This window comes from Mobula birostris, chromosome 8, assembly GCF_030028105.1.
Source record: "Mobula birostris isolate sMobBir1 chromosome 8, sMobBir1.hap1, whole genome shotgun sequence".
Taxonomy (NCBI): domain Eukaryota; kingdom Metazoa; phylum Chordata; class Chondrichthyes; order Myliobatiformes; family Myliobatidae; genus Mobula; species Mobula birostris.
The window spans coordinates 146,720,746-146,744,586 of NC_092377.1; the positions used below are offsets into that span (position 1 = coordinate 146,720,746).

A 23,841-nucleotide genomic window follows, 5' to 3' on the forward strand; every position below is an offset into this window, starting at 1 on the left:
TAATTCCTGCAATATCTTGTTAAGCAGTCTCATGTGTGACACTTTCTCAAAGGCCTTCTGAAAATCCAAGTCAACAATGTCCACTGACTTCCTTTTGTCTACCCTCCCTTTAATTTCCTCAAAGAATTCCAACAGATCTGTCACACAAGATTTCCCCTTATGGAAACCATGCTGATTTTGGCTTACTTTATCATATGCCTCCAAGTACCCCAAAACTTCATCCTTAATAATGGATTCCAACATCTTACTAGTCACTGCAGTTAGTCTTAATGGCCAATAATTTCCTTTCTTTTGCCTCTTTCCCTTCTTAAAGAGTGGAGTGATATCTGCAATTTTCCAGTCCTCAGGAAATCCAGTGATTCTTGAAAGATCACCACTAATGGCTCCATAATCTCTTCAGCTATGTCTTTCAGAATTTGGTCCAGGTGACTTATCTACCTTCAGACTTCTCAGCTTCCCAGGCACCTTCTCCTTAGTAATAGCAACTGCACGCAATTTTGCTCCCTGACTCTCTCAAATTTCTAGCATATTGCTGATGTCTTCCATTATGAAGTCTGACACAAAATAGTTATTAAATTTGCCTGCCATTCCTTTATTCCCTATTACAACCCTCCAGCATCATTTTCCAGCAATGTGACATCCATTCTCACCTTTTTTTTTTACTCTTTACTTATCTAGAAAAAACCTCTGATATGCACTTTTATATTATTGTCTAGCTTACCTTCATATTTCATCTTTTCTCACCTTATTGCTTTTTCAGGTGCCTTCTGGTGCTTTCTAAAATCTTTCCATCCTCTAATTTCCCACTAATTTTTGCTGTTATATGTCTCCCTTTTGCTTTTATGCTGTCTTCCCTTGTCAGCCACAGTTGCCTCATCCTTCCATTAGAAAACTAGTTCTTCTGTGGGATGCATCTCTCCTGCGCCTACCAAATTGTTCCCAGAAACTCCAGCCACTGCTGTTATGCCTTCATTCTTGCTAGTGCCCCTTCATTGGCCAGCTCCTCTCTCATGTCTCTAATTCCCTTAATTCCATTATTCCACCAATTCTAGTAGAAAAGGAGATGTATGAACTTAAGTTATTCATACTACTACTACTACATCGACTCAGGCCTAGGGGGCCAGCGTCGGGCACGATGACGGACTCTCCACTTCTCCCCCTCCCTCACCAGTGTGTTCAGTTCATCTACATTAGTCGCGCCGCTGTCTTCTAGGAGCCTGTTGACCATAGTCTTGGGAGGGCACCCAGGGTTCATCCTCTCATGCTTGGTCTCCCATATGATGACCAGGCTGACAGGTAGCTCGGGGTGGTGTATTCATACAATGCCCTTAAAAAAGGTAAAGCATCTCAAAACCTATAACCTAAGTGTTATCAGGCAAAGATCTAGGGCATGCCAAATAATAAATAATATGGAACCAGTGGCCAAAAGATTCTCAAAATAAATTGAAATTATTTAAGTTTATATGAAACCTAAACAAGCGTTCGGTATTCCTTAAATTTTGTCCAATAACATCCTATGAAACATTTTTACAGCATTTTAAGGCAATGTATAAATATACCACATATTTAACACAATAAACTATTCCAAATCACAGGAGAATTAACAGACAAATATTTTACTGAGGCATGTAATATAGTAGGATATGTGCTCAATATTTAGTAAAAAGAGACATGTTTTAAGGAAGGAAAGGAGAGAAATTTTGGAAATGGCATCCAGTCTGGTCAATATTTGGCCACTAATAGTGAACTGATGAAATTCAAAGATGCTCAAGCTGCTTTTATCTGCAATGAATTCAGTGTAAAGGAGGCCCACTGATTTGCAGGTCCTGACGAAGGGTCTCGGCCTGAAACGTCGACTGCACCTCTTCCTACAGATGCTGCCTGGCCTGCTGCGTTCACCAGCAACTTTGATGTGTGTTGCTTGAATTTCCAGCATCTGCAGAATTCCTGTTGACTTGCAGGTCTCTTGGTTTTGTTTTTAAACAAGTTTGAAAAAGGTAGCAAATCATGAACGCAAGATAACCTGCACACGCTGGAAATAAAGAGTAACACACACAAAATGCTGGAGACACCTAGCAAGTCAGGCAGGAAGTCCTGCTGAAAAGTCGTGGCCCAAAATGTCATCTTTTTATTCCTTTCCATAGCTGATGTCTGACCAGCTGAGTTCTAGGATTTTGTTTGGAATAGGTGGCGCCTTTTCCATTGGGAAGATCAGATTTATTATCCTAAATTTTACCAGGATCTGATGAATCAATCAATGCCCCCTCAAGGAATGAACATCTATAGCTATAAAGACAAGAAAGGCAAGTCAGAAGCCCTCCAAGGTTTCCTCTGCTCTCTTCATATCAGAGTAAATAATGGAAGAAACCATTTATACCATTGTATTTGCATCAGCTCCAAAGCCCTATACCATTATCGAAATATTTGTGATATGCAGTAGCCACGGCAATGTGGGAAAGATGGCAGCTAATTTGTGAACAATAAGCTCCCACAAATCACAATGAAAAGGATAATCTGCTCTGTGATATTGTGTTGAAGAATGTACACTGACTGGGACTCTAATGTGTGCAATTTTGCTTTTGTATGTCTTGCTGGATAGGTAGGGCATGGTCATCATACAAAGTAGGTGGCATTATGTATTTTTATACATGTGATGAAGTCACTAAATTGGAAGTACAGGTTTCCCCCGCCATCCAAAGGTAGAGCGTTCCTATGAAACGGTTCGTAAGCTGAAATGTCGTAAAGCGAAGAAGCAATTACCATTTATTTATATGGGAAAATTTTATGAGCGTTCGCAGACCCAAAAATAACCTACCAAATCATGCTAAATAACACATAAAACCTAAAATAACAGTAACATATAGTAAAAGCAGGAATGATATGATAAATACACAGCCTATATAAAGTAGAAATACTTTTCCACAGTCATTACTGAACTGTTCGCCGAAGCGAAAATCTCACGCAAGCACCGTCGGCAGAAAATCTCACACAAGCGCCGTCGGCAGAAAATCTCACACAAGCGCTGTTGGCAGAAACACTCTCTCCAGTAACCTTTAAGCTATGAAGCTGCCAAATCATATCAACTAACACGTGAAAATACACAGCCGATATAAAGTAGAAATAATGTATGTACAGTGTAGTATCACTTACGGGAATCGGGAAGACAGCGCCGAGCGCACGATGGTGTGTTAAGACTTGTCGGAGTTTGGGTGGTGCAGCGGCCCCCACCCTCCGGGCCGCTGAGCGATACAGTGCCGGGAAGAACGCAGGGGTCCGGCAGTAGCCAGGAGGTACACAGCACATCCTTAAGAAAAAAGCCAAAACAAACATGCTAATTAATTAGGTGCCGCCCGTAATTGTCGGCCCAGATCAGTGCCGATTTCTGATTGCGTCGTCTCTGATCTGGGCCGACAATTACATGTCGGCGGCACCTAATTAATTAGCATGTTTATTTCGGCTTTTTTCTTAAAGATGTGCTGTGTGCCTCCCGGCTACCTTTGCATTCTCCGTGAATCGGTAAAGACTGTGGCCTGGGGGTTGGGGTGGTGAGACACTGGGGTGTCATCTCGTCGCCTATTTCCATTAGAGCAGGCAGCTCATCTTCTCCTATGATTGCCCGCCTCGATGTTGAAGGCCGAGGTTCGTCGTCTGCTGTGGCTGATGTGGAAGGCTTGCTTGACTGCTGAGCCTCGCGCATTTTTGTATCGCACAGTTCTTTAATAAGGACTCAAACCATCCTGCAAATATCCCCTAAACCGACGTACCCTTTCAAAATTAAAGTTGTACTTTATCATTACTCATTCGGTTTCCATTGTTATCCTTTTTTCTTCCAATTGCATCAGCTCTTCATCTGTCAGTTCGTGGTGATGGGATGCCAAAACTCCTTCAACATCATGTTCGTCAGCTTCCACAAGCCAAACTCACATTGTCTTTACTTGGTTCACCACGATCAAAACGCTTAATTATGTCTAGTTTTACCGTAAGAGTAACACCCTTACGAGCTCTTTCAGGCTTTTCCGATACCATAGAACTCATCTTGCAAACGGTTGCTCACGGGCATGTGTTTAAGCAATGCAGTTCCGAATCCAGGGGAGAGCAGCTGCTCGGAGTGCGCTGCCTTTAATCGCGCGCTGAATTATTTTTCGTAACAGTGAAAACACCTTCTGAAAGCGAAAACAGGGTACTAATGTAGATCTTTTGTAACAGTGAGGTTTTGTAAAGCGAACGTTCAAAAAGCGGGGGACACCTGTAAATTTAATTTGGTTCCAACTAATAAGAATCAAGAAATATCCAATTAGCTTTTTTTTAATGGAAACTTAAATATTAAAAAAATCAATTACACATAATGATCAATTGAGCTAAAGTATTATTCTAGTATTTGGAGAGAAACAGTTTATATTTCAATGGTTCAAGGGCTTCATTTAATATCAGAGAATGTATACAGTATACAACCTGAAATTCTTACTCTTCACAGGCATCTACAAAACAGAAGAAAAACCCTAAAAAATTAATGGCAGAACCCCAAAGCCCCCTTCCCCCTCCTATGCACAAACAGCAGCAAAGCATTAACTCTCCCCCTCTTCCCAAGTTCCAGCAGAAAGCACCCCCCCGCCACTCACCATGCAAGCAACAGCAAAGCTCCCAAAGAGACCATGATCTAGAGTCCATCAAAAAAACACTGTTCATCCTAACAGTTTGACATCCCACAGGCTCTCTTTCTCTCACTAACGAGGGAGACAGAGGCATCACTCCTTCCACAGCGAGAGGGGAGACCAACAGCTCGCTGTTCAGGTATAAAGTATGACCTTTCCAAACTAACTTAGTGTTCCTGATGATAAGTAAAAATGCTAAAACATGAATTAATTATCTTCACTCATGCACCCAGTCTCCCTGACTACTACCAGCATTATATTTCCAGATTTTCAAATTGGGATTGGTTTACTTAATTTATTCTTCCAAGAAAATACTGCATGTCCACAGACCACACTGAGTCCTTTTATTTAACCTCTCCTAACAAAGTTACTGTATAACTTCAGCCATAACCTTCTTAATAAATGGCACTTACATAACTTCATAGGCATTATCTTCCCAAAGGTTTTTCTTAAAAATTTGGCATGATCTGTCATAATCAGAGCTCCTTCCAGGGTGGCCAGGTGAAACAGCAGTCGATGAATTAAAAAAACATGCAACTTGGTCACCAAGTATGGTGCAACATCATGTTCAAATGAACGAGTACAACTCGTTTGGATGAAGGAGAAAAGTGAACTATTTAAGGGGAAGGAACCTGAAGAGAACTATCTTTACCCAGATGATGGTATGAGTGTGGAACAAGCTGCCAGCAGTGGTGGATGTGGGTTCGATTGCAACATTTATGTAAAGTTTGGATAAGTACACTGATGACAGGAGTATGGAGGTCCAGGTGCAGGTTGATCGGACTAAGCATAATAACTGTTCACACACATTAGATGGGCCGAAAGGCCTGGTTTTGTGCTGTGGTACTCTATGTCTGTATGTCCCTAACTTCAACAGAACTTCCTTCTTACAATCCAAGTATTCTTACAGACTCAGTCTAATGAAAAGTCTATTTGCAAACAGGTATGCACAATAACGGAAGCTGACCCTGTACATATCTATAGAACTTTGCAAATACTGTAACCACTTCCAAACTCAAGAATGTTTGAAGAAAAAAAAACAGGCTATCAAGCTTACATGATCAATGACGTTCAAAAAGACTCAACTCCACCCAAAGGCACATAGCAGAAAATTATGCCAAATATAATCGTGACTCAATAAAACCATCACACGTGCCTCAGGTTAAATTCTAATACATTAATATCACTATCGTGCTGAGCTGTTTATGAGACAGACTGCTTACTCTTTAATTTATGATATATAGATTATGGTTGTGTTGAAGCATGTTACAAAGCTGTTTAGCTCACAGAAGTATCATCCACATCAGAAGGATGCTACCTGCGGTTCACGCTAACAGAACTTGTTCATTGTAGGTACGTGTACATAAACCTTTCATCGTGACAATAAGCCTCGCATTATTTGCCAGGGCAATCTTCTGAGCACAGTAACGTGTTCCATCTTGAGACAAGGTTTACGTAATGCCATTAGTATAAAAATATCTCCTGTTTCAGGAGCAATGATTAGCTCGCAATACAGCAAACATCTATCATTGGCACCCTGTTAACTTTATACTTCAATTATGCACATTAATTATCTTCTTAAGTTGTTCAGTATTAAGGCACGATTTCTTCACCATTTTTGTTATTTAAGGGTCTTAGGATATATGCTAAATGGGAATCTCCGGCATATCAGAGAAAACATTTGTAAAGCAAAATGAGAAGAAAACAGAAATACTTCTGGTTGGTCTCAAAGCCAACAGAGATAAACATCTTGGTAAACCTGGGAATTTGGCTTGCCTTGTAAAATCAGAAGTAACGAGTCTGGGTGGTAGCCTTGATTCAGATTTGAGTTTTAAATCCCACATAAAGAAAATGACCAGAACACCATTTCTACACTTAAGAAATATTGAAAAGGTACGTTCGCTGCTGTCAAGTAATAATATTGAAAAATTAATTCAGGTCCTTATACTCAACAGACTAGATTACTCCAATGTACTGGTCTTCCAAAGCAATCTATTGACTAACTTCAACACATTCAGAATGCCGCTGCTTGACTTTTCACCAAGATCAGGATGATGGAACACATTCCTCCCACACTAACCACTCTGTATTGGCTTCTTGTATGTTTTGGAATTGATTTTAAAGTTTTCTTACTTGTTTTTAAAGCTCTTAATGGTCTTGGACCAGAGTACCTCACAGAATCATTTTTGTTTTATAATCCTATTCGAGCACTCAAGTCTTCTTCTACCACCAGTCTCTTAAATTTAAGTAATTTCTATCAAAAGACAATTGGCAGGTCAGCTTTTGTGAACTACGCTCCTAAACATAGCTTAACGTAATTCAATACCTAAGGGATGCAGACTCAATTGATACTTTTAAACGCCAACTCAAAACCTATGTATTTAATCTTGTTTTTAACTAACATCTTTTATTTTCATGCTTATTTTATTTTCATATTTATACTTTTATCCTATTGTAAAGCACTTTGAAATACATATTTTTCAATAAAGTTATTATTATCATTAAGTATGTATCTTTAAAGTTCAAATTGTCAATCATCGGTTTCAAAAGAGGAAGTAATCTCACGTAACACATCATATCCATAAACAATTCTTATTAACTTACATTAGTCAGCGCATTCCTGAAGGAAAATGAGTGATGACGCATGATGCTCTATATATAAATACTTTTCAAATAAGCGTACAATGTCACCTTAATATTCACAATATACTGTACATTGTATTTAGAAGTTACATATTAAACCATACATAATAACAAATGGGACACAAATAAGCCATACAGCCCAACTAGTCTGAGAAAGCTTCACACTGCCTTCCTCTTGCCTCAAATTATCTATTACTTTTAATTGACCTGCATGGCTTCTTATTGCCAAGGAAGAAAATGATCAAAAAAAAATCTGTAACAATCTAATCTGACTTTAGCATACAATGAGCCCTCAATAGAAACAGAATTGAAAGTTTTTTTTAAAGATTAGCTTTATTTGTCATATGTACATCAAATCATACAAACCACACAGCAAAATGCACTATTTTACATCAACAACCACTGTCCTAGATAGGCTGAGGCATCCTGCAAGTGTTGCCATGTTTCCTGTGCCAACATAGCACGTCCACAACTTATTAACTCTAGCTCATATATTTTAGGAATGTGGGAAGAAACTGGAGCACCCAGAGGAAACCCGTGTGTCACAGGGAGAACATACACACTCCTTACGGACATTGGCAGGAATTGAACCCCAATCTTACAGCTGACATTGTAAAGCATTATGCTAACTGCTATACCACCATGCCAAGTGCGCAGCTCTAAAACTGGCATGATTCACAGTACTCTGGAATAAGCCAAAATCAACAAGTTATCAGGAGAGCTGAAAGAAACAAAAACTAATGAGGAAACTCAAACTGGCCAGTTCAACCTGTCATCATCTAGTGCAAGTTGTTCACAAACCCACAAGGGAGACAGTTTTAACTTTCAAATAATGTCAGAAAATTGGAAATATAGCTAAAAACCTTCAACAGGAAAATCATTTCCATTATTGTGCAGATTATTTTTGGAGCATTATAGGATAATATTAGAACAGTACAGCACAAGAACAGACCCTGCTGCCTATGATGTCTATACCAACCTCAATGCCAATTTAAACATATCCCTTTGAATTTAATACTTGACCAATGGATCTGACTTTTCTAAACCTCATGTTATCACTTCCCTTTCAGTAAAATACAAATGAAACATGACTGTTGCAATTAAATTTAACACTATAGGTTCTTTTGTCTTGAACTCAATTTTACTTAAACTCAAAGTTCAAAATAAATCCATAGAGTAATAACCATAACAGAATCAATGAACGACAGCACCAATTTGGGTGTTCAACCAATGTGCAAAAGACAACAAACTGAGCACAAACAAAAAGAAAGAAATAATAGAACAAATAAATAAGCAATAACTATTGAGGACATGAGATGAAGAGTCCTTGACAGCGAGCCCATTCATTGTGGGAACATTTCAATGATGGGGCAAGTGATGTTAAATCAAATTATCCTCTTTGGTTCAAGGGCCTAATGGTTGAGGGGCAGTAACTATTGCTCCACCTGGTGCTGTGAGTCTTGAGGCTCCTGTACCTTGTTCCTGATGGCAGCAGTGAGAAGAGCGCATGTCGGGTGGTGGGGTCCCTGAAGATGGATACTGCTTTCTTGAGACATGTAGATGTGACCAATAGTTAGGAGGGCTTTACCCATGATGGACTGGGCCGTATCCACTCCTTTTTGTAGGATTTTCTGGTCAAGGGTTTTGGTGTTTCCACACCAGACTATGATGCAGCCAGTCAATATAGCCTCCACTATACATCTATAGAAGTCATAGCGTCAGTCGCATGGCTTCTGCGGTTATTAGACACTACACTTGGCTTAGAGCGAACAGTTTTTAAACAGCATCAGATGAATGTGTTTGTGTTCAAAAATCAGTGATTTTTGTCATTGATCCCTGCTGAGAAATAAGTAGTAAGGCAATTCAGAACTGTTATGCTCAATGCGTTTTCTAGCACCCAGACTTGGAAATACCAGAAACAGCCAGGAGTGAAAATGAAATTATTTTACTACTTCAATAAGTTAATAACTACAAAGAATTGGAAGGTATCAATAATAATCTTGAATGTTACCTTTGGTCCCCTCTGGACACTAACTCTCACCTGTGGCTCCAAGTAGCTGTTTGCCTGACAGTGCCCACATCCTAGTACATCTCTTTGACAGGTGGGGTAAACCAGGTAAGGGTAGCCAATGAGTGTCATTCCAGTGAAACAGGGACATACCTGTCTTAGCATGTGAAGTCAGCTCCAGTGAACTGGGCAGATGAGATCTGCAGTGAGATTCAATGGCAAGAAAGGCAGTTCTGCAATGCTACATGGAGAGCAAAGAACAGGACAAGGCACAGAAGAAGTCATGGTCAACCAGGGAAGACCCCAGTTGTGACACCTACTCGAACGGCTGAACCCAGTGCAATAGCTTTTCCACTTTAAGAACTCTCCTGCACAGGTGTCTGTATCATCTGATACAAGACAAGCACCAGAAGTATTGGTTATATTCTAAGTTGTTCTGTATTTTATTTAAATACATAATTTGTTACTCAGTTAAACGGTAGTTTCTGTTTCTATACCCTTCTAACTATTTCCATGAAACCGGCGAATTGAGGCAGCCGCTTAATTGGGCCAAAATGTACCATAATGATGTGTCCCAATTAACCAGAATCCACTGTATTATGTGGCTTAGTGTAATATGTCTTTAAATTGATAAAGGGTAACACGAAGTGAACACAGCACAGAATATCTTTAATAGTGCTTAACAAAGGGATTGCCCTTAAAGTTCAATGGTACATTCTACTAGCATGTAGCAAATAAATGAATTACCTGGACACAATGGGCTAGACTGTCCCGTATAACACATACAAAGGAGAGTTACAAGATGAAGACAGCTGGCTTTGCACTTTCCACAGAAAAGCTGCTTGTCAGCCAAACCTTCAAAAAAACTGAACCACCTTCTTATACTTGAGTGAATAAGACAAGTAGCTGTATAGCTCTTCAACAAATCAGATTAAACAATTGCTCATCAGCTGCATAGAAATGAAGTTCAGGTACTAAATTCAATATCAGATAGGGTATAAAATGCAGAATAAAGTTAGGGAAAGAAAGACGAGGAGAAATGGAGAATGATGACAAGCAATCAGAGTCACAAAAGAAAAGACAAAAGTAAAGAAGCTATCAATTTATTTATTGTAATCATAAACACTGAAAAAGTGAGTGTCTGCATTCATGCAAGTCCTGATGAAAGGTCTCAGCCTGAAACGTCAACTGTGTACTCATCTCTATAGATGCGGCCAGATCTGAGTTCCTCCAGAAGTTTGTGTTCTTTGATTTGGATTTCCAGCATCTGTATAATATCTTATGTTTATGAACTGTGCAAGTTAATTTTTAGTGCCTATGAGCGCTGTCTGTAGCAATAACATTAAGATGGGAAGTCTACCTGATGCCCAGGTTTATGACATCAACTTTGACTTGGAGTGGAAGGGGAAAGACTCATTTGTTAAAGTCCATGTGGGTACCAATGACATAGGCTGAACAAAGAAAGGCTTTCTAACAGGGACTACTTGAGAACATTAGAATTAAATTTTAAAAAAAGGAGAATCAAAAAGGTGATAATCTCTGGATTTTTACCAAAGCCACATACAAAATGGCACCAGGTCAATAAGATTAGAGAGGTAAATGTGTGGCTCAGAGATTGGTATGAAAGAAGTAGGCTTGAATTCTTGTGACATTGCCACACATATTGAGGAAGAAGGAAGCTGTTCTGGTGGATGGACTCCACCTGAACCATGCTGGGTAGAGGATCCTGGAGAAACGCATAATTAGGGCTATGGATAGGCTTTAAACTAAATACTAGGGGGTGGGTTGAATGTGTAGACTATTTTGGGAAGAGGGATGGTAAATCTAGACCTGAAAGTGTTATATCTGGTGCACGCACTGTAAAAAACAAGGAAACTAAGCTTATAGTGTTGTTAGAAATTGGTAGGCACTACATTGTGGCATCACAGTGTCGTGGCTGAAAGAGGATCAGAGCTGGGAGAGTTAAACATCCATGGATATACATCATGAAAGTTCAAAGTATATTTAATGTCAAAGTACATATATGTCACCATATACAACTCATTTTCTTGCAGGCATTCACAGTAAAAACAAGAAACACAACAGAATTAATCAATTACCTCCCCCAATGTCTAAAGGACAGCAAACTGCAAATTCAAAAAGAAAATATGTAATAATAATAATAATAATAAATAAATAAGCAATAGATATAATGAAATGAAGAGCCCCTAAAAGTGAGCCCATAAGTTGTGAGAACAATTCAGTGATAGGGTGAGTGAAATTGAGTGAAGTTATCCCATTTGGATCAAGAGCCTGATGCTTGAGCAGTAATAACTGTTCCTGAACCTGCTGGTGTACCTTCTTTCTGATGCAGCAATGAGAAGTGTACATGGTCAGGATAGTGGAGGTCCTTGATGATGAATGCTGCTTTCATGCAACAGCATTCCATGTAGATGTGCTCAATTGTGGGGAAGAAACCCATGAGGGACTGGGCCATATCCACTCCATTTTGTAGGTGCTTCTGTTCAAGGGCACTGGTGATTCCATACCAGGCTATGATGCAATCAGTCAATACACCTATATAGGAGTTGGTCAAATTTTTAGATAACATACCAAATCTTTACAAATTTCTAAGAAGGTAGGGGCACTGCTGTGCTTTCTTTGTAATGGCACATTCGTGCTCAACCTAGAATAGATCCTCTGAAATGATAACATCACAAAATTTAAAATGAGGACTGGTTCAGAGACCTCCAGTTTCTTCCTTTTGAAATCAATAATCGGCTCCTTGGTCTTGCTGACATAGAGGGAGAGGTTGTTGCTGTGGCACCACTCAGCTGGATTTTCATTCTGTGACATCACCTGTTACAGCCACTCAGGAGAGAAGGTGCCAACGGCAGGGTGGGAGAGAACAGAAGCATGACGGGCCTACCGGAATCTGTTCTGGGTTGAAGACTGACCCCTGCAGACCAGCTCTGTTATCAGTGCTGCTCTCCAGTGTTTGCTCCCTGGAAGATGCTTTCATCTGCAGTTGACTCAGCGGAAGATGAGGAACTGCTGCAATACTTGTTCTTGCAGAAACACAGCTCCAGGACAACATACCATACCCCATCAATCTTAGGCCATGTCACCCCAGCCTTGCCATAATATTATTTTTGTGACTGTATGTGCTATTGTTACAATATGTGCTATGTATGACTTTATGTACTGTGTTTTGTACTTTGGCCCTGGAGGAATGCTGTTTTGTTTAGCTGTATACATGTGTATAATTAAATGACAATTAAATCCGAACTTGAATTAAAGCTTTATAAGGCAGTTGTAAAGATAAAGATTTAAAGATTTGCTTTATTTGTCACATGAAATGTGAGTCAGACCATACTTGGGAGTATTATGAGCAATTCTGAACCCCATAGGTTAAGTAAAGACGTGCTGCTGTTTGAGAGGGTCCACCGGACGTTTACGAGAATGATCCCAGCTGTAAGAGAGTTAATGAATGAGAAGTGTTGAAGTTTCTGGGCCTGCACTCACTGGAGTTTAGAAGCACGAGAAGGGATCTCATTGGAGAGCGGATATGAAGAAGTTGTTTCCAGTAATGGGAGAGTCAAACACCGGAAGACAAGGCATCGGAATAAAAGGACACCGTTGTAGAACAGAGATGAGGAGGAATTTCTTTCACCAGATTAGTAAGAGTATCATAGGTTACAGGGAGAAGGCAGGAAAATGGGTTTGAGAGAGAGAAAAGTTAAAAAATCAACCAACCATGATCAAATGGTGGAGTAGACTCAATGGACGGAACAGCATAATTCTGTTCCTGTGTCTTATGCTTAACATGAACTGGGTGTTTCTTGCCACAAAACTGCTCTCTCATAATTCACAGACCAATGTTCAGATTTTCATGCTTTATCCATATATGCACTTATCAGCACATAAATAACACAAAGTACCGTTAGGTTTCCTCGATTTATAAGTAGAGAAATCAAATCCATTTCATTTTGGAGAGACAGAATAATTTAGGTTACTTAATGGTCAACGACAACAGAAAGAAAACCACCGAAATGAAATAAAAAGTAATAGAGCCACTAAAGGCAGAAGCCAAATGCGTAGTGTACTTTTAATGTTTACTTACGGTCTTTGGCACAATCTGTTTCTTGGGCTGACCAATCTTGAAAGGAATCCTGCAAAACATAATTCTGCTATTACTATTTCAGAATTGCATTTCCTCAGAGTCCACTTTATTTTAATGGTCAGCTGTGGTTCAGTTAGCAATACTTTCAACTGAGATCAAAAGGTTGTTGGTCCAAGTGCTTCCCCAGAGAGGCAAGCTCAGAAGTCTTGGTTGGTGCTCCAGCACAGCAGAGCAAGAGCTGGAGGCAAAGTCATTCAGATCAGATGTTAAACTGAGGAACTTAATCACTGCCTATTGGGTGGGATATAAAGGTCCTATCTGAGGAGGAGCAATGATGTTAAGGACAATATCTTAGCTAATTGGTCCAATGTTCAAGAAGAGAACCAGGGATAATCCTGGAAACTATAGAGTGGTGGGTTTCATGCCATTAGTAGGGAAGTTACTGGAGTGAATTCTTAGGGATAGGATTTATGAGCATTTGGAAAACCATGGCCAAATTAGGGAGAGACAACATGGCTTTGTGCAAGGCAAGTCATGTCTTACTAACTTTGATTGAGTTTTGTGATGACATGACAAGGATAATTCATGAAGACAGAGCTGTGGATATTGTCTACATGGGTTTTAGTAAGGTGTTTGAAGAGGACCCTCAAAGGAGGCTGATCTACAAAATTAAGATGCATGGGATCCAGTTTGAACTGGCCATTTATATTTAGGGTTGCCCATAGAAGACAGATTGTAGTGGTTGAAGGGACTTATTCTAGCTGGAGACCTGTGATTAGTGGTGTTCCACAGGGATATGTACAGGGACCTCTGCTGTTTGACGTGTATTTAAATAAACTAGATGAACATGTAGATGGGTGGGTTAGTACGTTTGCAGGTGATACAAAGATTGGCAGTGTTGTGGATCTAAAGTTCCACAAAATAGCCGTGAATATAGAGGGATATTGATCATTTGCAGATATGGGCAGAGAAATGGCAGTTGGCATTTAACCTGGCCAAACGTGAAATGTTGCACTTTAGTGGGTCAAATGTAAAGAGACGGTATTGTTAAGGGTTACACAGGATGATAGAGTGGTTGAGAAGGTATATGCTATGCTTGCCTTTAGTAGTCAAGGCATTGTGTTCAAAAGTCAGGAAGTTATGTTGCAGCTTTATAAAATTCTAGTTAGGCCGCATTTGGAGTATTGCATACATTTCTGGTCAATCCATTATAGAAAGAATGTCGAGACTTTGGAGAGGGTGCAGAAGTTTACCACGATGCCTCCCGGATCATGTTATAATGAGAGACTGGACAAACTTGGGTTGTTTTCTCTGAAGCGGGACAGGCTGAGTGAAGATATGATAAAGATTTATATGATTATGAGGAATAGATATAATAGACAGAATCTTTTTCCATAGGTTGAAATGTCTAAAACCAGAGGTTCTGCACTGAAGGTGAGAGGGGGTAATTTTAAAGGAGATGTGAGAGGCAAGTGCTTTTTTTTTACACAGAGTGGCAGGCGCCTCAAATGCACTGCTCGGGGTGGTGGTAGAGGCAGATACATTAGGGACTTTTAAGGGAACTTTAGATCAGCACATGAATATGAGAAAAATAGAAGAAAATGGACTTGGTGTGGACAGAAAAGATTAGTTTAGTTGTTCTTTTGATCACTAATTTTAATTGGTTCAGCACAACAATGAGGCCAAAGGGCCTGTTCCTGTGCTATACTGTTCTATGTTCTAATATCTACCTCAACAATATTAACAGAGAACAGAGTACCTGCTCATTATTGCAGTTTATTGGAGCTTCATGTGTTCAAATTAACTGCTGTATTTCCTACATCACACCAATAATTACATTTCATAAAACACAGAACATAGATGTTCCATCAAAGTTCTATCTAACCCTTCCCTTGCACATAGCTCTCCATTTTTCAGTTATTCTTATGCCTATCTAAGAGCCTTTTAAAAGTGCCTGACACAACTGCTTCTACCACCACTCCTGGCAATGTGTTCTACCATCACCATTTTCTGTGTAAAAAAACTTAACTCTGACATCCCCACAATATTTTCCTCCAATAAGCTTAAAATTATGCCTCATATTAGCCATTTTCGTCCTAGGAAAAAAGGTCACTAGCTGTCAATTCTATCTATGTCCCTTAGCCTATAAACCCATATCAAGTCTCTCATCCTCCTTCGCTCCAAAGAGACAAGCTCTAGCTCAACCTACCCTCATAAGACATGCCCTTTAATCTTGGCAGCATCCTGGCAAATCTCCTCTCTAAAGTTTCCACATTCTTCCTATAATGAGGCTACCAGAAATTAACACAATACTCCAACTGTAGTCAAAGCAGAGTTTCAGAAAGCTGTAACATTTCAAAGTTCTAAATATGCCACAGAACATTTTTGAACACATAAATAGAAGCATAAAAGTTGTTATACATTCTTCAATTATTTGTAAGTGCTGAGATTATTAAACTTCTGCAATATGGAGTCCTTAAATATTAGTTGCTTTGTCATAAGTGTTAACCAAAACCAAAAAAAGAAAAATATATAAACCTCCCTCTTACAATGCAACATTATTTATTAATTACAAACTCAAGCTTTAAGCAAATTATCATGAACACAAGAAATGATCGGCTTGATGTCAACAACTTGAAATATCTGGAGTGAAGGTATTGAAATAGATCAACATGATGCAAGATGTATCTGGCTCAAGGGACAAAATAGTCTTGCTCTGTGTTATCGTTTAATTCTCGATAATGTCATGGGCCGCAATAATCAAATGAGCACTTACTAGAATATTAAGTGAATAAGTACTGTACCTTCAAATTGTCAAAGAGTTCCGCTGATTTCAAATGTGCAAGTGAGGTACAATTTCAGCTAGTGTGAGAGGGGTGAAAGATGAACATTGACTAAAATATAGTCATAGTCATACTTTATTGATCGAGGGAAATTGGTTTTCGTTACAGTTGCAACATAAATAATTAAATAGTAATAAAACCATAAATAGCTAAATAGTAATATGTAAATTATGCCAGGAAATAAGTCCAGGACCAGCCTATTGGCTCAGGGTATCTGACCCTCCAAGGGAGGAGTTGTAAAGTTTGATGGCCACAGGCAGGAATGACTTCCTATGACGCTCTGTGTTGCATCTCTGTGGAATGAGTCTCTGGCTGAATGTACTCCTGTGCCCACCCAGTACATTATATAGTGGATGGGAGACATTGTCCAAGATGGCATGCAACTTGTACAGCATCCTCTTTTCAGACACCACCATCAGAGAGTCCAGTTCCATCCCCACAACATCACTGGCCTTACGAATGAGTTTGTTGATTCTGTTGGTATCTGTTGGTGTCTATATAGAAACCACTCGCTCACTGCGTGGATTCTGGATCACAGTATTTGGCTAAAGCTGTACCCCGAAGCTTCTCCACAAGCTCAGTTTCAATCAGAAACCAAACATTACAGAAAATCGTAATGAATTGAGATCTGTTATACAATTTATTTCAAAGACAAATTTCTCATCCCAATTTTGATCTCAAAGGACATTAAATTTTCAATTAGATGATAACATCCAAGCAAATGTCTCAATCCCAAGAAGCCATAGTGATCTATGAGCAAGACTAACTGGGAATGAGATAAGAGAAAAGATACAGAGGTCCAGCAAAGCTAAGTAAATTTATAGGAGTTGAATTGTATTCACAGTGCACGCTTTTTAGTAAAAGAAATATATTTCTCAGTATAAGTTTAATCTCAATACTCGAATTACCACATTTTAAATAATGGTTTTATATTGAGTATTATTTATACTTTGCCCATCGATTACAGATTTACAAACACACTTCAAATAGGTTAATCCATTATGAAGTTTAGCCTTTTGAAGCACAGAACAGACAATTCTGAGTTTAGAAAACTCATCTATGTTGTAATGCCAGAAAATGCTTTTGTTACACTTTGCACTGAACGTTAACGTGCCTCGGAAAATAACATCAGTCAGTGATTTTTGCCATCTCCAGCCAAGAGAGAAAAAAAGGAAATTACACAGAAGATTTACTTGACAATCTGTTAATAGAACTGGCTCAAACCTGAAATCAAAATCAGCTAACTGGCTGAGACACATTTAGCGTAGGTTATAGCCAATCAGAGATTGACTTTCAAGGAAGCTGAAAATCAGGATGATAAAACAAAAACAGAAAATGCTGGAAATGTTCAGCAGATCGGACACCATCTGTGGAAAGGGAAACAGTGATTAATTCAGATCAAAACCATTTGTCAGAATTGTGAAAGAGAGAATAAGTTAACTTTACATTGAAAACAAGATGGAGAGCGGAACTGACCAACTCAGCTCTCGGTTATCCATGTATAATATCAACACAGTTTTATCCCTGATCTGATGGGCATATGGCTCACTTGCTTTACAAATAAAAGACAATAAGATACAGGAGCAGAATTAGGCCATTCAGCCCATCAAGTCTGCTCCATTATTCCATCATGGCAGATTTATTAACCCTCTTAACCCTATTCTTCTGCCTTCACTCCATAACCTTTGATTCCCTTCCTAGTCAAAAATCTATCAACTTATATTTTAAATATACCCAATCACTGGTCGGTGCATTGAGTATAACGGTAGCGAAGTCATGTCACAGCTATATAAAACTTTGATCAGAGCTTGTTTAAAATATTGTGTGCAGTTCTGGTCACTGCAATACAGGAAGGATGTGAAGGCTTTGGACCTGGTGCAGAAGAGGTTCACCTGGACGTTGCCCGGATTAGAGAGTATTAGCTATAAAGAGAGGTTTCAAAAACTCTGATTGTTTTCTCCATAGCATCAGAGGTGGAGGGGACACCTGATAAAATGTATATAGAATTCTGAAGGATAGATTGGGTATGTTATTGGAATCCTTTTAGAGTAACTGGAATGTCAAATAGAGGCTTTAATGTGAGAGGGGAATTGATTTTAAACAAAGTTGTAGATGCTGGGATCATGCAGACAGGCGAGGTGGTACTATCAGGTTAAGAGGCATTTAGTCAGGTGTATGAACAGACAGACAATGGAAGGGATATACAGTAATGTACAAAAAATCTTAGGCACAATCTGCAAAGCGAAGATGCTTTCAAAAGCAATGAAATTTAAAGTTTCTAAATACCAGAAGTTTACTACAAAGAGCGGTAAACAGTGAAAAAGTAAATCAATTATTTGGTGTGACTTTTAAAACTGCATCAATTCTCTTAGGTACACTGTCTTAAAAGAAAATCAGGTATTAAGCTGTTCCAAGCATCTTTCCATAGATCTTCTGCAGACTTTGACTGTCTTACTTGCTTCTGTCTCTCCAGGTAATCCCAGACAGCCTCGTTGATGTTGAGATGAGAGTTCTGTGAAGGCCGTACCATCTGTTGCAGAACTCCTTGTTCTTGTTTTTGCTGAAGATAGTAATGACCTTGGCTGTACGTTTGGGATCATTGTCCTGCTGTAAAATGAAGTTGGAACTGATTAGACACCTCTCTGATAGTATGTGTGATGGATGAGAATCTGCTTGTACTTCTCAGCATTGATGATTCCACTAATTCTGACCAGATCACCAACCCCATTTGCAGAAATGCAGCCTAAAACCTGTAGGGAAGCTCGCCTGTGCTTCACTATTAGCTGCTGACACTCATCCATGTAGCACTCTCCAGTTCTTCTATGGACAAACTGCCTCATGTTTGAGCCAAATATTTCAAATTTTGATTCGTTAGTCCAGAGCATTTGCTGCCATTGTTCAGCACCCCAGTCCTTCTGCCTTTGCTCACAGGCAAGTCTTTTGGCTTTGTTTCCATTTTACAGGAATGGCTTTTTGGCAGCAACACTTCCAAGAAGACCACGTTTGACAAGACTTCTCCGGAATGTAGAGGGGTGTACTTAGGTTCCTGTGTTTCTGTGAGTTCAGAGCTGAAAGCAGTGCTGGACTTCTTCTGGTTTAGAAAGATCGCCAGTTTGGTGCTTCTCTCAACTGCTGCACTCAAGTTTCTGTGGCCAGCCTCTGTGATTCTGGTCCTCAACCTTGCCTGTTTCTTTGTGCTTCTTCAGAAGAGCTAGGACAACACATCTTCAAAATTCCTATTTGCTGCGAAATTTCGACTTGGGAGAGACCTTACGGATGCAGTATGGCCACCTTGTGTCTTGTTGCTATGCTCACTCTTGCCATTGTGTAAGAATTTGATGATTTGAAGGTTAAACCCTCACCTTTTAGTTTAGTTGTTCTTTGCCCAGTTTGTATCTCTTCTACACCCGTCTCTGTTTCAGTTAATCAGTTGAGTTCATTCAATTCTTTATGTTATTAGCACCTGTTTGTTATCTTTGTTTAATCATGCACTGGGCTATATGCCTACAAAAAAAAAAATCAAGTTTTTATTTGAAAAAGTGGTCTATTACTTAATGTTATTTTCTTTAACAAAGTACAAAAATTTCTCTGTAACATTTAACTTTTTGGAAAATGAATATTTGGAAATCTAGAATTTGCTCTTTTCTACTGACACACATGCAGAAGACAAAAAATAAACATCTAAAACAAAATGTATATACAAAATCTAAGTGCCGAAGACTTTTGCAGAGTACTGTAGATGTGCGAACAGATGAGACTAATTTAATTTGGCATGAGGGTCAGCACAGACATTGTAAGCTGAAGAGCAGTATAGTACAAGAGCAAGTGCCTTGTTCAACGCTAATGCATTTAACTTGGGAAAGGAAGTTAAGAATATACTGGCAAATTACGATTAAAATTGAGTGAAAGCAGACTCGTACACAGCATCAACACCCACAATACACCAGTGAGGATCTTGTGTGTCATAAATTCACTGCTTATAAAAAATATCTATGAATTTTGCATTTTCATCATGTTGAGCTGGGTGTAGCAAAGGCTACAGGACTAGGCCATGTCCTGTCTGTAATACCAAAGAATTGCACTACTGAACCAGCCATGTCTCTAGCAAAGTTTTTCTAATATATTTGAAACACTGGCATCTACCCAACCGCATGGAAAATTACCTGCATATACTCTAATAACAGAAAGCAAAACAAACTCACTCCGGCTAAATGGCATCCATTCAATCCATTCTCAAATGTCAGCAAGGTGATGGAAAGTGTCATGAAGCACTGCTTTGATTCTGATATTCTGCTCACTCTTACTGAGTTTGTATTTCAACAGGACCATATACACTCATTGGCCATTTATTACATACCTCCTGTACTTAATAAAGTGGCTACTCAGTGTATGTTTGTGCTCTTCTGCTGCTGTATCCCATCCACTAATAGGTTTGACAGGTTGTGCACTCAGAGGTGTTCTTCAGCACACCACTGTTGTAACACGTGGTTATTTTATATACCTTCCTGTCAGCTTGAAACAGTCTGGCCATTCTCCTCTGACCTCTCTCATTAACAAGAATTTTTCACCCACAGAACTGCCAATGACTGGATTTTTTTTTATGTTTTGCTGCTCTACTGTCTGTAAACTCCAGACATGGTTATGTGTGAAAATCTCAGGAGATCAGCAGTTTCTGAGATAATCAGGACCAATTTGCCTGACACCAACAATCATTCCATGGCCAAAGTCTCTTAGATCACATTTCTTCCCCATCCTGATGCTTGGTCTGAATAGCAAATGAATCTCTTGACCATGACTGCATGCTTTTATGCATTGAGTTGCTTCCACATGATTGGCTGATTAAATAATTGCATTAACGAGCAGGACTACAGGTGTACCTAATAAAGTGGCCACTGAGAGTATTTTGACACATCATCACAGGAATAGGCTAAGCATGGATGAAACAGTTGAATCCCAGAGGCTAGGTGAGAATAACTACTCTTGAATTCAAAGCACGTAGTTGAGGCATCAAGGAGTCCTGGTAAACTGAAGTCAATAGTCATTAAAGAGAACACACTTCAGCAATTAGAGTTATATATCATACATAAGAAGATACTTTTGATTGTTGGAGGCTAGCCATCCCAGTCCATAAACACAAATACAGTGTCCAAGACCCAACCATCTGTAGCTCCTTCTTCAATCATTTTCTACTTCTGACACTATGGAAGGAAACGTTTGCTGTTGTCATTGCTCAATTCCATTTACTACTTCATCAGCAAATGAAGCAGTCCGCACGTGTAGGCACAGAGAGACCTGTGACAATAACACTAATGCCACAAGTTTACCAAATACACTTCCACTGAGAGAGTGTCCAATTTCCACTGAAACAATCTAAGCAACTGCTCATGGCATAAGTGTCACCTAGTCCTCACCACCAACATCCTTGAGGTCAGCACAGACCAGAATTCAGATGGGCCAGTAACAAGACTGGACATCCTGCAAAAGTGGCTCACCCCTGAAATTCCAAAGATTTCCAGAATCTACATCGCAAAAATGAGAACTGTGGTGAAATGCCTTCCACCTTCCTGGACATTCAGCTCCTATAAAACCATCAAGGATAGAATCAACACACTTGATTGGCAACCATTCATCACCTGAAAGAACAATTCCTAACTTGGCTACTGAGTTTGCTAGGTTCAATAAAATCTAGTCACTCACCTGCTCAACTCCTGTAGCACTGTCCTAACTTGCAAGCTTTACCACCAAGAAAGATAAAAGTATCAACATGGGAGCCCCAGCAGTTTACCTTCCAAGGTACACGTGAATGTAGCTTGGAAATATAACACCATTTCTTCATTGTCACTGGGTGTAGATCCCAGAACTCACTTCACAACAGGATTGTGGGAGTATGTTCAACAGATGTATGCAGCCAGTTAAAAAAAAAATGGCTCAACATATTTTCATAGAGATAGGTTATAAGGCCCTGCCATTGACACTGTCATCCTGAAAAATGAAAACCTAAACTTGTATGATACTTGTATAATGCCCTAGTTAAGATTTCTACTGCTATGCTGTCAGGTATTTTATTTTAGCAGTTTTCTGTAAAAGCATCATGTCCTGCTGATAAAGAGTGTTTTGGCTTCGGCTAAAGATAAGGAGCCATGTTGTGCCAACTTAGGAATGTTGTGTCAGCCAATCAGGGTTATCGGATGTGAGAAAAGGTTCTAGAGAGTTGGGTGGGAAGAGTTTTCTGAAGAACAGTGGTTTGGTTTGGGGTCTTTTGACAGGAGGTACGGAGTGAAGAGCACCACCAAAGACACCTAGAAGATCCCATCCGAAGGAGAGGCCCTATTGCAAGGAGTGCTTTGTGAGACAGAGGACTCCAAGAAGGGAAGTTCTACCTGTGGTTGGTGATAAGAATTCAGCAATGTGAGTAAAGCAATACTCCCAGTTACTACTGAAATAAGGTCCAACATTTATGTGCACATTTAGACTGGTTGAACTGTAATGGGCCCTTTTATCTTGCTTCTTCCTTCTCTGTTAACTGTTTGATAAAGTTGAGAACCGGTAAATATATTTACTTTATAACTTTATGCTGGTATACGATCTGTCCTTTCTGGGGTACCGATAACTGTGTATGGGCAATATTTACACAGCATTCGTTCAAATCAAGTTTCCTTTAATCCGAATATCCCAGTGTTCCTGTTTGGTTGAACCCCAAATCACATTGACGCTGATCATGTATTGTTTATCCACCGCTGAGCCATGTGGCTATTAGCAGAGTCAGCTAACAAGCCAAATCAGTGTACGAGCCCCAGTGAGACGGGTGCATTTGTAAATGAGCTCTACTGAGAAGAGAATGCGTCACCTTGGCTGCAGGATAGCAGTGAAAGTCATGTTCCAATAATTTAATTCGTTTCTATTCCTCATAAATCCTCACATGTGAAGCCACTGACCGGTCTACAGAAGAACAGGAGTATGTAGAATAAAATACATGTTTGTTTATGAGACCAGATCTTTGTCAATAGTCTTAATTTTGCTGCTGTAAGACTGTAAGACACAGCATTAACAAGTCTACTGAAAACTATAGTGCACAAAGTAAACAGAGGACCACAAAGTAACTGACACAAGGAAATAAATGCAGGGCAACAAAATAATCCCCACTGTCTTTAGCAACAGATGTAATAAATGTCGCAATTTGACTTTCTGGAAGCCGGTCAAAAACAGGCAACAATAGAACTGCTCTAAGATTCGGGCCGTCTTGAAGAAGAATTATTATTTTATACACTTGCAGGACAGATGGAGTGCAGTTCAAACTACTGTCTAGATTGTCATAAATGCTGACCCGAGCAGTGATTATACACTTGAGATCACAGGGCAGCATACGAGAAATGGCATGTTTCAAATTCCTATTAATAATGAATAAAGTACCCTTTCATGACATTACAACAAGCATTTTGGACATAGTGCATTTGCATGCACTTTGTTGCTATTGAAATGAGCACGAGCTGCCAGCCATTCAGAGTTTTACCAAGGGCAATTGTATAGGCTTGCAATGACAAACCTGCGGTGCCAATGGCCTCATGTTCAGATGCAAATAGGGTCGGACAAGCA

At 39.5% G+C, this 23,841-nt stretch overlaps 1 protein-coding gene across 1 annotated transcript in view; it reads right to left on the reverse strand.

Moving 5' to 3' along the window:
* Window positions 1-23,841, reverse strand: part of bin3 (bridging integrator 3) — a 197,972-nt gene that overhangs the window by 139,091 nt on the left and 35,040 nt on the right. Inside the window, exon 2 of the mRNA XM_072266502.1 lies at window positions 13,406-13,454. Within this exon, the coding sequence (XP_072122603.1) occupies window positions 13,406-13,454 (49 nt within the window). The remainder of the gene's footprint in view (window positions 1-13,405; window positions 13,455-23,841) is intronic.